The sequence below is a fragment of the Scyliorhinus torazame genome, chromosome 11, assembly GCF_047496885.1.
Source record: "Scyliorhinus torazame isolate Kashiwa2021f chromosome 11, sScyTor2.1, whole genome shotgun sequence".
Classification (NCBI taxonomy): domain Eukaryota; kingdom Metazoa; phylum Chordata; class Chondrichthyes; order Carcharhiniformes; family Scyliorhinidae; genus Scyliorhinus; species Scyliorhinus torazame.
In genome coordinates this window covers 66,250,788-66,267,635 of record NC_092717.1, presented here as the reverse complement: position 1 = coordinate 66,267,635, position 16,848 = coordinate 66,250,788, and the positions used below count along the sequence as shown (strand labels likewise).

At 52.7% G+C, this 16,848-nt stretch overlaps 1 protein-coding gene across 1 annotated transcript in view; it reads left to right on the top strand.

Annotated features, from left to right (window-relative positions):
• LOC140385928 (regulator of G-protein signaling 22-like) overlaps nucleotides 1-16,848 on the top strand; it is a 927,092-nt gene that overhangs the window by 884,654 nt on the left and 25,590 nt on the right. The window contains exon 20 of the mRNA XM_072468579.1: nucleotides 4,460-4,528. Coding sequence (XP_072324680.1) covers nucleotides 4,460-4,528 — 69 coding nt within the window. The remainder of the gene's footprint in view (nucleotides 1-4,459; nucleotides 4,529-16,848) is intronic.

Genomic DNA, 16,848 nt, shown 5'->3' with positions numbered 1-16,848 from the left:
GGTCCGTGACGTCTCTGATCGTGTTTTCAGGATCCTTAAGGGGGAGGGGGAGCAGCCACAAGTCGTGGTACTCATCAGTACCAACGACATAGGTAGGAAAAGGGACGGGGTTGTAAAACAGGATTTCAGAGAGCTAGGGTGGAAGCTGAGAGCCAGGACAGACTGTGTTGTCATCTCTGGTTTGCTGCCAGTGCCACATTCTAGCGAGGTGAGGAACAGGGAGAGAGTGCAGTTAAACACGTGGCTACAGGGATAATGTAGGAGGGAGGGTTTCAGTTACTTGATAATTGGAGCACATTCTGGGGAAGGTGGGACCTGTACAAACAGGATGGGTCACACCTGAACCAGAGGGGCACCAATATCCTGGGAGGGAAATTTGCTACAGCTCTTCGGGGGGGTTGAAACTAATTTGGCAGGGGGATGGGACACTGATTTGTGGTCCAGGAGATAGCGTTGCTGGAGTTCAGGAAGTTGAGGGTAGTGCAGTACTGAGGAAGGTACCAAGGTCACAAGACCTGCAGGCATGAAGGTGGTTTGAAGTGTGTCTACTTCGATGTGAGGAGCATCAGGAATTAGTTTGGTGAGCTTGAAGCATGGATTGGTACCTCGGACTATGATGTTGTGGCCATTACGGAGACATGGATAGAACAGGGGCAGGAATGGTTGTTGGCGGTTTCGGGGTTTAGATGTTTCAGTAAGATTAGGGAAGGTGGTAGAAGAGGTGGAGGAGTAGCATTGTTAATCAAGGATAGTATAATGGCTGCAGAAAGGCAGTTTGAGGAGGATCTGTCGACTGAGGTAGTGTGATCTGAAGTTAGAAATAGGAAAGGAGTGGTCACTTTGTTAGGAGTTTTCTATAGGCCCCCAAACAGTAACAGAGATGTGGAGGAAAAGATTGCAATGCAGATTTTGGATAGTTGCGGTAGTCACAGGGTAGTTGTCGTGGGTGACTTTAATTTTCCAAATATTGATTAGAACCACTATAATTCAAATAGTTTGGATGGGGCTGTTTTTATCCAGTGTGTGCAGGAGGGTTTCCTCACACAATACGTGGATAGACTGATAAGAGGCAGGGCCACATTGGATTTGGTACTGGGTAATGAACCAGGCCAAGCGTTAGATTTGGTTGTGGGACAGCACTTTGGAGATAGTGACCACAATTCGGTGACTTTCATGAGAGCAATGGAGAAGGATAGGAACATATGGCAGGGCAAGGTTTATAACTGGGGGAAGGGTAATTACGATCTGATTAGGCAAGAATTGGGGAGCATAAGATGGAAACAGGAACTGTCCGGGATAGGCACAATTGAGATGTGGAGCTTGTTCAAGGAGCAAATACTGCGTGTCCTTGATATGTATGTCCCTGTCAGGCAGGGAGGAAATGGTCGAGTGAGGGAACCATGGTTTACAAAAGTGGTTGAATATCTTGCCAAGAGGAAGAAGGGGGTTTATGTAAGGATGAGAAAACAAGGTTCAGTTAGGGCACTTGAGGGATACAAAATAGCTATGTGAGGAATAAAATAATGACCACGGTGAAGTCCTTAGTCAAGGACAGTAGTGGGAACGTGTGCATGGAGTCTGAAGATATAGGAGAGGCCCTAAATATATACTTTTCTTCAGCGTTCACAAAGGAGAGGGGCCATGTTGTTGAGGAGAATAGTGCGATACAGGCTGGAGGAGGTAGATATTCGGAAGGAAGATGTGTTAGAAATTTGAGAAGTCTGAGGATAGATAAGTCCCCTGGGCCTGATGGGATATATCCTAGGATTCTTTGGGAGGCGAGGGATGAGATTTCAGAGCCTTTGGCTCTGATCTTTATGTCCTCACTGCCTACAGGAATAGTGCCAGAAGACTGGAGAGAGGCGAATGTTGTCCCCTTGTTCAAGAAAGTAAATAGGTATAACCTGGGAATTACAGGCCAGTTAGTCTCACTTCGGTCACAGGTAAATTATTGGAAAGGGTCCTGAGGGATAGGATTTATGATCATTTCGAAAGATACAGCTTAATCCAGGATAGTCAGCATGGATTTGTGAGGGGTAAGTCTTGCCTCACAAGTTTGATTGTATTCTTTGAGGAGGTAACTAAGTACATAGATGAAGGTAGAGCATTGATGTCGTATACATGAATTTTAGTAAGGCGTTTGATAAGGTGCCCCATGGTCGGCTCATGCAGAAAGTAAGGCGGCATGGCATAGCGGGACATTTGTCCGATTGGATCAGTAACTGACTATCACATAGAAGACAGAAGGTAGTGGAAGATGGAGCCTAGTCACCAGCGGTGTACCACAGGGATCAGTGCTGGGTCTTCTGCTATTTTTGATTTTTATCAATGACTTGGATGATGGAGTTGAAGGTTGGGTTAGTAAATTTGCTGATGACACCAAGATTGGTGGAGTTGTGGATAATGTGGAGGGCTGTTGTAGGCTGCAAAGAGACATTGATAGGATGCAGAGCTGGGATGAAAAGTGGCAGTTGGAGTTTAACCCTGATAAATGTGAGGTGATTAATTTTGGTAGGACAAATTTGAATGCGGATTACAGGGTTAACGGCAGGGTTCTGAAGATTGTGGAGGAGCAGAGAGATCTCGGAGTTCATGTTCATAGATCTCTGAAAGTTGCCACCCAAGTGGATAGAACCGTGAAGAAAGGCTATAGTGTGTTAGCATTTATTAACAGGGGGATTGAGTTTAAGAGCCGTGAGGTTATGCTGCAACTGTACAAGACCTTGGTTCGACCACATTTGGAGTATTATGTGCAGTTCTGGTCACCTCTTTATAGGAAGGATGTGGAAACATTGGAAAGGGTGCAAAGGAGATTTATCAGGATGCTGCCTGGATTGGAGGGTAGGCCTTATGAGGAAAGGTTGAGGAAGCTAGGGTTTTTCTCATTGGAGCGAAGGTGGATGAGAGGTGACTTAATTGAGGTGTATAAGATGATGAGAGGGATAGATAGAGTGGACATTCAGCGACTTTTTCTTCGGGTGGATGCAGCTGTTACAAGGGGGCATAACTTTCAGGTTCATGGTGGAAGATATAGGAGGGATATCAGAGGTAGGTTCTTTACTCAGAGAGTGGTTGGGGCGTGGAACGCACTCCCAGTTATTGGAGAGGCATATGGAGTGCGCTAGAATGATAGGGCTTGATTTGATCTTAGTTTCAGACTAGTCCGGCACAACATCATGGGCTGAAGGGCCTGTACTGTGCTGTAAAGTTCTATGTTCATGGAAACATGACCTCTAGACATCCAGCTGGAAAACTAGCTTTCAGGCTTGGTGGTTAGAAACTGGTTTGTCTGCTTTCTGAGACTGTTAGATGTTAACTGCCTTCCTGGCTTTGATCGTCCAGCCCATTATATCTTTGTTCCTCTTTGATTATGCCTTTTGTATTTTGGCTGTCTTTCCACACAATTTCCTACTCTAGACATTAACATATATGAACCTCAAGGATCTTCCCCCATCAGCACGGTAGCACAGTGGTTAGCACAATTGCTTCATAGCTCCAGGGTCCCAGGTTCAATTCCCGGCTTGGGTCACTGTCTGTGCGGAGTCTGCACGTTCTCCCCGTGCCTGAGTGGGTTTCCTCCGGGTGCTCTGATTTCCTCCCACAGTCCAAAGATGTGCAGGTTAGGTGGATTGGCCATGCTAAATTGCCCTTAGTGTCCAAAAAGGTTGGGTGGGGTTTTGGGGATAGGGTGGAGGGTGCTCTTTCCAAGGGCTGGTTCAGACTCGATGGGCCCTTTCTGCATTGTAAATTCAATGATATATAAGCTGTTTCTCTTCACAATCTATTCACACATTATTATCTAAACAACCTGCTAATATTGTTACTGGGGAGAGATGCAAATCAATGGGGCCTGTTGATTACTGTCTACAGCTGTCTCTAGGCAGATTTCTACATGCTTCTGGACATCTCGTATCCTATTAGGTCTTGTCAAATTTGTTTACTGCTGTTGCTAGGCAGATTCATAACACCTTGACCCATTCAATCCAGGTTCAATATGACCATTCCTTCACTGATCCTTCATTCTCCCTCGAACAACACTATGGGTTCTAACCTGTTCTTGGTAGCCACAGTATTTATGTTGTTGGTTGTGCTGTTGAATATCAAAGGAGAAGGTTCAATTCTCACTTATTTCAAAATGGTCATTGCCTGGCATCCGACACTAATAGGACTATGGTGATTCAAGAAGGCAGCTCACCACTTAAAAGTCAACAAATGATGGTCTTGCCACTGATGTTTACACTGCAGGAATGGTAAAGAAAAGGCCTGTGAATGAGCTATCCAATTAACCCCACGTTCTTTGTCCAAATCAATCTTTTCTAGAATGTATCCCATTCCTGTTTGCACATGTGAAATTTGTGGGAAAAGTATTAAGTGCTGTAAGGATTGAAAATAATATAATTGCTCTATAATCTCTGTTTAGAATTTGATCCTAAATTTCTTATTTGCATCTGTCCTCCAGGTACAAATGCAAGACTTAGTGGAGGACCAGATGTTACAGAAGAGTAGGAAGAAACGAGATGTGTGGAATGTAAGGAATGACACCAGAAAAGCAATGTTTTGGTACTTTGAACGAATCAGTATTTTATCAGTTGAAGACAAACCTATGGAAATGGTGTGAATATTAGTCACAGTTTCAAGGTTTGAGCAAGAATACAGTGGGGGAATATAAGCAAGCCTTGTGATAAATGATTAGAAAAAGAAATTGAGACAATTTAACCTGAACGGCTTTGGGGATAAAGCAGGGGAATTGGACTAATTGGATTGTTCTACAAGGAGCAAAGAGCTGGCATAAACTTGATGGGAAAATGGCCTCTATGGATAGTGTTTTATAACCCCTGCCCCTCCCCACCCAACCTCCTTTTGCCATATCCAGCATATTTGTGGACATGTGAAATTGAAGGAAAGAATTCCATCCGAGTTGCAGTCGCCCCAATCTCGCAGTGATTTAACACGAGGACAGGCAAGGCCTCGGACATGAATAACACTCTTACCCCAATTGAGTCCCTGAGACTCATAGAGGTCTACAGCACAGAAAAGGCACTTGGGTCCATAGTGTCTATCTATGCCCCTCATAATTTTATACATCGCAAGCATGTCCCCTCCTCAGTCTCCTCTGCTCCAAGGAAAACATTCCCAGCCTATCCAATATCTCTTCATAACTAAAACTCTCCAGCTAAGGCAACATCCTGGTAAATCTCCTCTGCACCCATTCCAGTGCTATCACATCCCTTATATTATGGATTCCAGAACTGCACACAATGTTTGGATATTGGTCCTTATATGGACCTTACCTGCTTGCCTCAACTTTTAGGCTGGCATGGATTGAAACACCATGGAGGGAAAACCAAAAATAAAATTACTTCTTGGGCAGTAGCAGCCGGGCCCTTTTCTAACTGTGGCACCCTCCACTTAAGACCTGGTGATCTCTAGACCTTCCGACCACCAACCTGTCCCCTGAGAGTGAGATCATGTGACTCTCAACCCTCAAGATTTTTCTACCTTCCCCGCCCTGGGACTCCTTAAACGTATCTCTGTCTCCAGTTCCCGGGAATTTGTCTCAGGCAGCTCCATGCAGTTTCTCTTCTGGCCACTGCAGGACAGTTGTTGGAGGCAGCTCTCCAAGGCAGGACTTCCTCCTGAGTGAGAGGCTGAAGTCCCACAAAATGCCAATCAACAACCATTAAAGTAGAAAATGGACAGTGGGGTGAAAGCCCCCGCCATCACAAAAACTTTATGAATAGTGCTCTGTTTTGCAAAATGCTCTGAATTGAAAGTTTCTCAGTAGCCTCCAATCACTTATGCCATGGCAGAAGGCGCGCCATAATTCGGGAACATTTTTGTGGTTTTCATTTCACTTTGTTATGCTCCTCATGGGGATCATTAAACTGAATTTACCTAATAAATCCAATGAAAAGGACTTCCGGTGATGAGGATGTGCTAAGCGGATGCACGAAAGTTGGTGTGGATTGAGGCATCTTTAACTGAAAATAGCCTGCCAGAATCAGTACAAAACATCTTCTCACCCTCTTCCAAGAACAGTAGAACGAGCAATGCAGCTCCAAGGTCCGAATGGAAGCGACAGGCAGCAAAAGCCTGCAGAAGCAAGCAGAGTAGATGGCAAATGCATGAGGCGATGACACCCCAACCACACCTGACACAGGGACCACGAGGCTGCGTACAGATCTCCCCCTCGCCGGTGGGTAGGTGGAGTGGGTTCCTCATGAAGGAACTACAAGAACTCAAAGAGGCTATCAAGGCTGACATGAGGGCAATGGTCAAGGTGGCAGTGACGAAGGTGCTGCTTGCCACGCAGGAGGCCCTGGACAAGGCAGAGATGCAGCTGGAGGCCCAGGGGAATACCGTAAAGGAGCCGGAGAAGGTCTCAACAGACTAGACCAACAAGATATGGTGGCAAGGTTGGTGGAAGCACAGGGTCCCTAAAAGGAAAAATCAAGGACATGGGGAATCGGTTGCAGTGCCAGACCCTGCGATAGTGGGCCTACAGGAGGGAACCGAGAGCAGGAACCCCATGGAACACGTGGCCCAGATGCTGGGAAACCTGGTGGGGAGAGCCAGCTTCCCCAAGCTGCCAGAAATAGGCATGGCCTACAGGTTAGTCCGGCAAAAGCTCAGGGCCGGGGAACAGCCGAGGGCCATAATTGTAAGCTGCACCGGTACTAAGGAAAAGAATTCTGAACTGAGCCATGCAGATAAGGTCCTGCAAATGGGAAGGGCATCCAATCAGGATCTACCAGGATATTGGGGCAGACCTGGCCAACGTCAGGTGGAATTTAATAGAGCGAAGGCTGCCCGGCACAAAACGGCGTGAAGTTAGGAATGCTGTACCCAGTCAAACTATGGGTCACCTTCCAGGCAGGGAACACTATTTCACTGCACCAGTGGACATGGATGAATCCGTCTATAAAGAGATGAAGCAGACATCCTGGCGGACTGAGTCTTTAAAAGCTGATTTGTGCAGGACTTCACCACCCTGATCTGAATGTGGGAGCTAAGGCTCAGATAGGTGGGGGCGAGAGCAGCAGGGCGCAGAAGAGGGTGATGACGAGGAAGATGGAGAAAACAGGTAGCAGGTGAAGGAGAGGCTTAGGCCGACTCAGAGAGGAGGCCGCCACACTAGTGGGAAAACTATTGCCGGGAGGTATGAGTGAGAGGAGGGCGACAGGAGGGATGATCACCACCATGGGGAGGGGGGGTGGAATTGGGGAGGTAGGTTGGGGGGGGCAGTAATAGGGGTACGGGTGAGAGGGGGGAAGAAACAGATTCAAAGGCGGAACAAAGAGACAAGGGGGGGGGGCTCTATGCTGGCGACAACAGATCGCACATGGCACCACAAACAGCTACTTTGGAGGGTCCCCAAACAAAGAGAACTCTGGAGTGCAGGGGCTCACCCACATGGCGGAACATACAGTTGGCGGCCATGTCGGGTAGCCCCTGGCAAAGGGAAACCCCGGAGCGCAGGGGCCCAGATGCATGGTGGCCGGGACTTTAATTGTGTACAGGACCCATGGACAGACAGATCAAACAACAAATCGGGGTAAACATCAAATATGGTGAAGGAGCTAGACACCTTCATGAATCAAATGGGGGCACTGGAATTGTGAAGGCTCATGCACCCAGGGGAGAAGGTGTTAGAACATAGAACATAGAACGATACAGCGCAGTACAGGCCCTTCGGCCCACGATGTTGCACCAAAACAAAAGCCATCTAACCTACACTATGCCATTATCATCCATATGCTTATCCAATAAACTTTTAAATGCCCTCAATGTTGGTGGGTTCACGACTGTTGCAGGTAGGGCATTCCACTGCCTCACCACTCTTTGCGGAAAGAATCTACCTCTGACCTCTGTCCTATATCTATTACCCCTCAGTTTAAAGCTATGTCCCCTCGTGCTAGCCATTTCCATCCGCGGGAGAAGGCTCTCACTGTCCACCCTATCTAACCCCCTGATCATTTTGTATGCCTCTATTAAGTCTCCTCTTAACCTTCTTCTCTCTAACGAAAACAACCTCAAGTCCATCAGCCTTTCCTCATAAGATTTTCCCTCCATACCAGGCAACATCCTGGTAAATCTCCAAAGCCTCCACGTCCTTCCTATAATGCGGTGACCAGAACTGTACGCAATACTCCAAATGCGGCCGTACCAGAGTTTTGTACAGCTGCAACATGACCTCTTGACTCCGGAACTCAATCCCTCGACCAATAAAGGCCAACACTCCATAGGCCTTCTTCACCACCCTATCAACCTGGGTGGCAACTTTCAGGGATCTATGTACATGGATACCTAGATCCCTCTGTTCATCCACACTTCGAAGAACTTTACCATTAGCCAAATATTCCGCATTCCTGTTATTCCTTCCAAAGTGAATCACCTCACACTTCTCTACATTAAACTCCATTTGCCACCTCTCAGCCCAGCTCTGCAGCTTATGTCCCTCTGTAACCTGCTACATCCTTCCACACTGTCGACAACACCACCGACATTAGTGTCGTCTGCAAATTTACTCACCCACCCTTCTGCGCCTTCCTCTAGGTCATTGATAAAAATGACAAACAGCAACGGCCCCAGAACAGATCCTTGTGGTACGCCACTTGTAACTGAATTCCATTCTGAACATTTCCCATCAACCACCACCCTCTGTCTTCTTTCAGCTAGCCAATTTCTGATCCACATCTCTAAATCACCCTCAATCCCCAGCCTCCATATTTTCTGCAATAGCCTACCGTGGGGAACCTTATCAAACGCTTTACTGAAATCCATATACACCACATCAACTGCTCTACCCTCGTCTACCTGTTCAGTCACCTTCTCAAAGAACTCGATAAGGTTTGTGAGGCATGACCTACCCTTCACAAAGCCATGCTGACTATCCCTGATCATATTATTCCTATCTAGATGATTATAAATCTTGTCTCTTATAATCCCCTCCAAGACTTTACCCATTACAGACGTGAGGCTCACCGATCTATAGTTGCCGGGGTTGTCTCTGCTCCCCTTTTTGAACAAAGGGACTACATTTGCTATCCTCCAGTCCTCTGGCACTATTCCTGTAGCCAATGATGACATAAAAATCAAAGCCAAAGGCCCAGCAATCTCTTCCCTGGCCTCCCAGAGAATCCTAGGATAAATCCCATCAGGCCCCGGGGACTTATCTATTTTCAGCCTGTCCAGAATTGCCAACACCTCTTCCCTACGTACCTCAATGCCATCTATTCTAATAGCCTGGGTCTCAGCATTCTCCTCCACAACATTATCTTTTTCCTGAGTGAATACTGACGAAAAATATTCATTTAGTATCTCCCCTATCTCTTCAAACTCCACACACAACTTCCCATCCCTGTCCTTGACTGGTCCTACTCTTACCCTAGTCATTCGCTTGTTCCTAACATACCTATAGAAAGCTTTTGGGTTTTCCTTGATCCTACCTGCCAAATACTTCTCATGTCCCCTCCTTGCTCGTCATAGTTCTATGCCTCCTTCTTCCTCTTAACAAGAGATTCCACTTCTCTGGTAAACCACGGTTCCCTCGCTCTACGCCTTCCTCCCTGCCTGACCGGTACGTACTTATCAAGAACACGCAGTAGCTGTTCCTTGAACAAGCTCCACTTATCCAGTGTGCCCAACACTTGCAGCCTACTTCTCCAACCTATCCCCCCCCCCAAGTCACATCTAATGGCATCATAATTGCCCTTCCCCCAGCTATAACTCTTGCCCTGCGGTGTATACTTATCCCTTTCCATCACTAACGTAAACGTCACCGAATTGTGGTCACTGTCCCCAAAGTGCTCTCCTACCTCCAAATCCAACACCTGGCCTGGTCCATTACCCAAAACCAAATCCAACGTGGCCTCGCCTCTTGTTGGCCTGTCAACATGTTGTGTCAGGAAACCCTCCTGCACACACTGTACAAAAAACGACCCATCTAATGTACTCAAACTATATCTTTTCCAGTCAATATTTGGAAAGTTAAAGTTTCCCATAATAACTACCCTGTTACTTTCGCTCTTATCCAGGATCATCCTCGCCATCCTTTCCTCTACATCCCTAGAACTATTTGGAGGCCTATAGAAAACTCCCAACAGGGTGACCTCTCCTTTCCTGTTTCTAACCTCAGCCCATACTACCTCGGAAGATGAGTCCCCATCTAGCATCCTCTCCGCCACCGTAATACTGCTCTTGACGAGCAGCACCACACCTCCCCCTCTTTTGCCTCCTTCTCTGAGCTTACTAAAACACCTAAACCCCGGAACCTGCAACATCCATTCCTGTCCCTGCTCTATCCATGTCTCCGAAATGGCCACAACATCGAAGTCCCAGGTACCAACCCATGCTGCCAGTTCCCCTACCTTATTTTGTATACTCCTGGCATTGAAGTAGACACACTTCAAACCACCTACCTGAACACTGGCCCCCTCCTGCGACGTCAAATTTGTGCTCCTGACCTCTATACTCTCATTCTCCCGTACCCTAAAACTACAATCCAGGTTCCCATGCCCCTGCTGCATGTGTTCTTCTTCTCCCAGCTACATAAAGTATATACCTAGATTAACTTTTGTACTGGGGAAATTAGCGCTTCCAGAGTGTAATACTCCACAATTGTAATCTCCGACCATGCTCCACACTACATGGATGTGAGATTGGAGACGGGCCGTGCCTAGCGCCCTCCATGGAGATGAGACACGACCCTCCTTGCCGATAAGGCCTTTTGTAAAACAATATCACAGGCCATAGACGGGTATATTAGCAATAATCAGAACAGGAAGGTCTCACCCTTCACATTCTGGGAGGCACTGAAGGTTATGATCAAGGGAAAGATTATCACTTATAAGGCACACAGAGACACAAAGGAGAGGGTGCCTAGACAACAACTGGTCGACTCGATAGTGGAGATGAACCATCAATAATCTGAGGCCCCGACCTGCCACCAACTCAAGCCTCAATCTTGTTGATACCCAAGAAAGACCTGAATGAGTGCATGTCCAATCGACACATCTCACTGCTCAATGTAGACATGAAAATTGTGGCCAAATTCCTGGCTGGGCGACTGGAGAACAGAGGACCAGAGCGGCTTTGTCAAGGGTAGGCAGCTAACAATGAACATGAGGCACCTGCTGAATGTGATGATGACCCCATGTGGGGAGAGAACACCAGAGGTGATCATCTCCCTGGACGCAGAAAAGGCCTTCAACAGGGAAGTATCTCATGGAGGTGCTGGTGCGTTCGGACTTGGTTCAGGGTTCACCGCCTGGGTGAAACTTCTGCACAACGCTCCCATGGCGAGCGAATAGACTAACACCACCAGTTCTAAATACTTCCAGCTGCACAGAGGTACATGGCAGGGACGTCCACTGTCCCTGCTTCTGTTTGCCCTAGCAATCGAGCCACTGGTGATCACCCTCAGAGCACTGCCACTGCCACCTCTTCCCAGGCACTGTTTACTCGAGCTGACTTCAATCATGATCCCACCCTGGGGAAGAGGGTCCCTCCTCTCCTTCACTGCATCTAGCATCCTGTCCAGCTCACTTTCTAGAAACTGTAGGGTAGGTCTCGTACGAGCCAGCTTCTTGGTGTGTGGTGACTGAGTGTTCATAAGCAGCTTCAGCTTGTCAAGCTCTCCAGCGCTAATTCTTGCCCCAGCGAATCAAACAGCAGCGGCAATGGAAATTGTTCTCAATTCACATGGTAAGAGTGCTAGCCCATTAACATGTCCTACATTGCTTACCAAATAGCACCTGCCATGGGGATGCGAATTGTCTGCTATTTGGTCCCAGTGACAACACTTCCAAACCAAGAAAGTAAGTGCTCGTAAGCGCCATGAGTGTGCCCCCAGGCCACCCCCCTCCCCCAGCACGGGGGGGGGGGGGGGGGAGTGGGGTTGGGGGGGGGTGTTGGGAGTGTTGGGGGGGACTGGGGCATCAGGGGTGATGTTGGGGGGGTCACGGGGTTTGGGGGGGTCACGGGGGGTTGGGGGGGCGTTGGGGGGACTGGGGCATCAGGGGCGATGTTGGGGGGTTTGGGGGGGTTGGGAGTGTTGGGGGGGCTGGGGCATCAGGGGCGATGTTGGGGGGGTCAGGGGGTTTCGGGGGGTCACGGGGGGTTGGGGGGGCGTTGGGAGTGTTGGGGGGACTGGGGCATCAGGGGTGATGTTGGGGGGGTCAGGGGGTTTGGGGGGGTCACGGGGTTGGGGGGATGTTGGGAGTGTTGGGGGGAACTGGGGCATCAGGGGTGATGTTGGGGGGTTGGGGGGGTCACGGGGGGTTGGGGGGGCGTTGGGAGTGTTGGGGGGGACTAGGGCATCAGGGGCGATGTTGGGGGGTTTGGGGGCTCACGGGGGGTTGGGGGGCGGCGTTGGGAGTGTTGGGGGGACTGGGGCATCAGGGGTGATGTTGGGGGGGTCAGGGGGTTTGGGGGGTCACGGGGGGTTGGGGGGGTTGGGAGTGTTGGGGGTGACTGGGGCATCAGGGGCGATGTTTGGGGGGGTCACGGGGGGTTGGGGGAGTTGGGAGTGTTGGGGGGACTGGGGCATCAGGGGCGATGTTGGGGGGTCAGGGGGTTTTGAGGAGTCACGGGGGGTTGGGGGCGGCGTTGGGAGTGTTGGGGGGGACTGGGGCATCAGGGGTGATGTTGGGGGGGGGTCAGGGGGTTTGGGGGGGTCACGGGGGGTCGGGGGTGCGTTGGGAGTGTTGGGGGGGACTGGGGCATCAGGGGTGATGTTGGGGGGGCCAGGGGGTTTGGGGGGGTCACGGGGGGTTGGGGGGGCGTAGGGAGTGTTGGGGGGGACCGAGGCATCAGGGGTGATGTTGGGGGGGTCAGTGGGTTGGGGGGGTCACGGCGGGTTGGGGGGGCGTTGGGAGTGTTGGGGGGACTGGGGCATCAGGGGCGATGTTGGGGGGTCAGGGGGTTTTGAGGAGTCACGGGGGGTTGGGGGCGGCGTTGGGAGTGTTGGGGGGGAGTGGGGCATCAGGGGTGATGTTGGGGGGGCCAGGGGGTTTGGGGGGGTCACGGGGGGTTGGGGGGGCGTAGGGAGTGTTGGGGGGGACCGAGGCATCAGGGGTGATGTTGGGGGGGTCAGTGGGTTGGGGGGGTCACGGCGGGTTGGGGGGGCGTTGGGAGTGTTGGGGGGTGACTGGGGCATCAGGGGCGATGTTGGGGGGTTTGGGGAGGTTGGGAGTGTTGGGGGGACTGGGGCATCAGGGGCGATGTTGGGGGGGTCAGGGGGTTTTGAGGGGTCACGGGGGGTTGGGGGGGTGTTGGGGGGGACTGGGGCATCAGGGGCGATGTTGGGGGGGTCAGGGGGTTTCGGGGGGTTACGGGGGGTTGGGGGGCGGCCTTGGGAGTGTTGGGGGGAACTGGGGCATCAGGGGTGATGTTGGGGGGGTCAGGGGGTTTGGGGGGTCATGGGGGGTTGGGGGGGCGGCGTTGGGAGTGTTGGGGGGGACTGGGGCATCAGGGGCGATGTTGGGGGGGTCAGGGGGTTTCGGGGGGTTACGGGGGGTTGGGGGGCGGCCTTGGGAGTGTTGGGGGGAACTGGGGCATCAGGGGTGATGTTGGGGGGGGTCAGGGGGTTTGGGGGGTCACGGGGGGTTGGGGGTCGGCGTTGGGAGTGTTGGGGGGGACTGGGGCATCAGGGGCGATGTTGGGGGGGTCAGGGGGTTTGGGAGTGTTGGGGGGACTGGGGCATCAGGGGCGATGTTGGGGGGGTCAGGGGGTTTGGGGGGGTCACGGTGCCAAACTATCTACTCGACCCACATGAGCCCCGGGACCCCCCTGGAGCGAACCCATGGCGTGCTGTCTCCTGAACCAGCAACAATGTTGTCAATATCTGCATTCCCTGATGATACCCGCCTAATGGTGATGCTTTATCCGACCCCCCCCCCCCCCCAGGACAAGACAGCGCATAACCAGTGGGAGCGCATGAGAACCGGAGGCGGTTCTCCGGCCCTGCACCCCCTAACCATTCACGAGCAGAGGGCCCTGGACCTCGCTGGGGGATCGGCCACCCGGGAGATCGCGCCATGCCATGTCGGAGGCGCAGAAGCAAGTGAGAGAACCCTGCATGTCCTCTCCACCCCCAACCCGTCATCGGCCCCCCAACATCACCCCTGATGCCCCAGTCCCCCCCAACACTCCCAACGCCCCCCCCCAACCCCCTGTGACCCCTCAAAACCCCCTGACCCCCCCAACATCGCCCCTGATGGAGTTTGGAGCAGCCGAGGGGCTGGACGGTCGGGGGGCAGCCCAGGCCCAACAACCAGCTGCCACCCAGACGGTTCCCGGGTTCCTGGATGTAATTGACCCACCCGGACAACCAATGCATATGGACACCCAGGGACTGAGTAACGGGATGAGGGCCATCTTCCAGGACCTGCACACGCAGCTGGAGGAGTCGATCCGCGTCCAGGAGCAGGGAGTGGTGCCGCTCATCGCAGCCACCCAGGCCGACACCGCACGGGTGGCGTCCGCGGTGGAGGCAATGGGTGAAGGGGTTTTGGCCATGGGTCAGGTTCTGCAAGGCGTTGGGCTTCACGTGCATGTGTCATCCATGGCCCAGGAACAGGCTGCCCTCTGACAGGTAGCCATGCGCCAGAGCCAACACGACATTGCCGCCGCTCTCCGGGCCCTGGCTGAGTCTCACCATGCCATGGCCCGGTCCCAGCAAGCGATGGCTCAGTCCCAGCAGTCGGTCGCGGAGAGCATAGACCGCCTGGCACAGGTGATGGATGGCGTAGCGCACTCACAGGTCGAGATAGCACAGACCTTCGCAGGAATGTGGCACTCCCTCGGCGAACATTCGGACCGTGGTCGATACCGCTGCAGGCCTCCAGGACTGGCAGCGCCAGGTGTCGGGGGTACGACGGGGCATGTCTCCGAGCTCATCTCCGCCCCACAGTGAGGCCCGGGGGCCACCGGGCTCCCCGAGGGAGGAAGAGGTTCTGGGGCCCCTCCCGGTAGCTCCACCAAGGGAGGTCCCGGTACACTCGGCCTCCCCTCTTCCGTCCCTGGTGCATCTGGTGGGGAGTGGGCAGGTCAGGGTGGCACCATGCCATCCAGCACACCCGCAGAGCAGCCTGGCCCATCGAAGCCGGGCCACCCCAGGAAACGTGTGCCGAAGGGGAGCCATGTCGAAGGGCGTGATTCACAGCAGTCCACCTCCACTCCTGCTGTACCATCTGGGAACACACCTCGACGTAATGGTAAGGCAAAGTCGTTAGGCACGTAAGAAGTTGGCACGGGTGCAGGGCACAGTTTAGTTGTAGTGGGTAGGGCACCTATGTTCACCACATGAATAAACGCACCGTTAAATTTGACTTGTAAGACTGTGTGCTATGTCCGGTGCTAGGGGGCTCGGGAGGGTGCCCGATTGGCGTTGTGGTATACGAGCCGTTCAAGGTCTGTTCCGGATGTGGTGACCCTTTCCCCCCCCCCCCCCGCCCCCCCATAATCGGACACCGTTGTCCTCGGTACACCGACGCCAGCCACCCCATGGGCATGTGGTGAAATATCCGTCACGAAGGCTGTGACCACCGGAGTGCATGGTTCAGCTGTAGCCATTAGTCAGACCTTGGCTGGCGAATCTGAGCACACAGCTCATCGCAGAGCAGGCTGACATCATTCAACATGGCACTGATCACACCCGCTTACCCAATCATCAATGTTGTGCAATCCCGTAGTGCCGCAGTGGTAAGGTGATGTGGAATTGTTGCCGTGAACGCGGTGCGGGGGGGGGGGGGGGGGGGAGAGGTGGTGGGTGCTGTGTGGTGCCCGTGTACAGGAGTGACGGTGCAAGTGGCAGTGTTCAGCGAATCCCACCCCCACAGTGCGTGAACCGTGCGGCCACCAATGCGTCGCGTGCCCGCTGTCCGCGGCGGTGCCGTCGTGCAGCCTCCTGGGCGTAACGAGCAGCCGGGCAGTGTCTGTGTCCTGCGACCCTCCCCCACCCTGATGCACCCCATCATCCTCATCCTCCGCATCCTCCTCTTCCCCATCCCCCTCGTTTGCGTTGGCTCTGGTGCAGTCGGGTCCTCCCTCCGGCTCCTCCACCAGATCATCTCCCCTCTGCATGGCAATGTTGTGCAGCGCACATCAGACCACAACTATGCGACCGACCCTGTCGGGTTGGTACTGCAGGGCCCCTCCTGATCGGTCCAGGCATCTGAATCGCATCTTCAGCAGCCCGAAGCACCGTTCCACCACACCCCTGGTTGCTGCATGTGCCTCGAGGTATAGGCTCTCCGCGTTGGTGTGAGGCTTCCGTATTGGCATCAGCAGCCATGACCTCAATGGATAGCCCTTGTTGCCCAGCAACCTGCCCCTCAGCCGGGGGGGGGGGGGGGGGCGGCATCCATCGAACATTGCGGGGATGAACGACTGTGCCAGAATGTAGGCGGCATGCACACTGCCGGGGTACTTTGCACACACGTGCATGATCTTCATGTGGGGGTCGCACACCACCTGAATGTTCATGGAGTACGTGCCCTTCCTGTTCATGAACACGTCCCTGCTGTCTGCAGGTGGGCGCACGGGGATGTGCACACCATCGATGACACCCTGGACCATCGGTATCCCGGCCACCTTGGCGAATCCACGTGCCCGTGCTTCCTGCTGTGCTCGGTCCTCGGGGAATTGAATGTACCTGTCCGCGATGGCGTACAAGGCGACGGCCCTGATGACCTGTGGACCAATGCCTGTGATATCCCGGATAGGTTCCCCGCTCGGCGCCTGGAAGGAACCGGTCGCATAGAGGTTTAGGGCCACCGCCACCTTGACAGAGACTGGTATCGCATGTCCTCCTCCCATTCCACGTGCTGCGAGGTGCGCCACGAG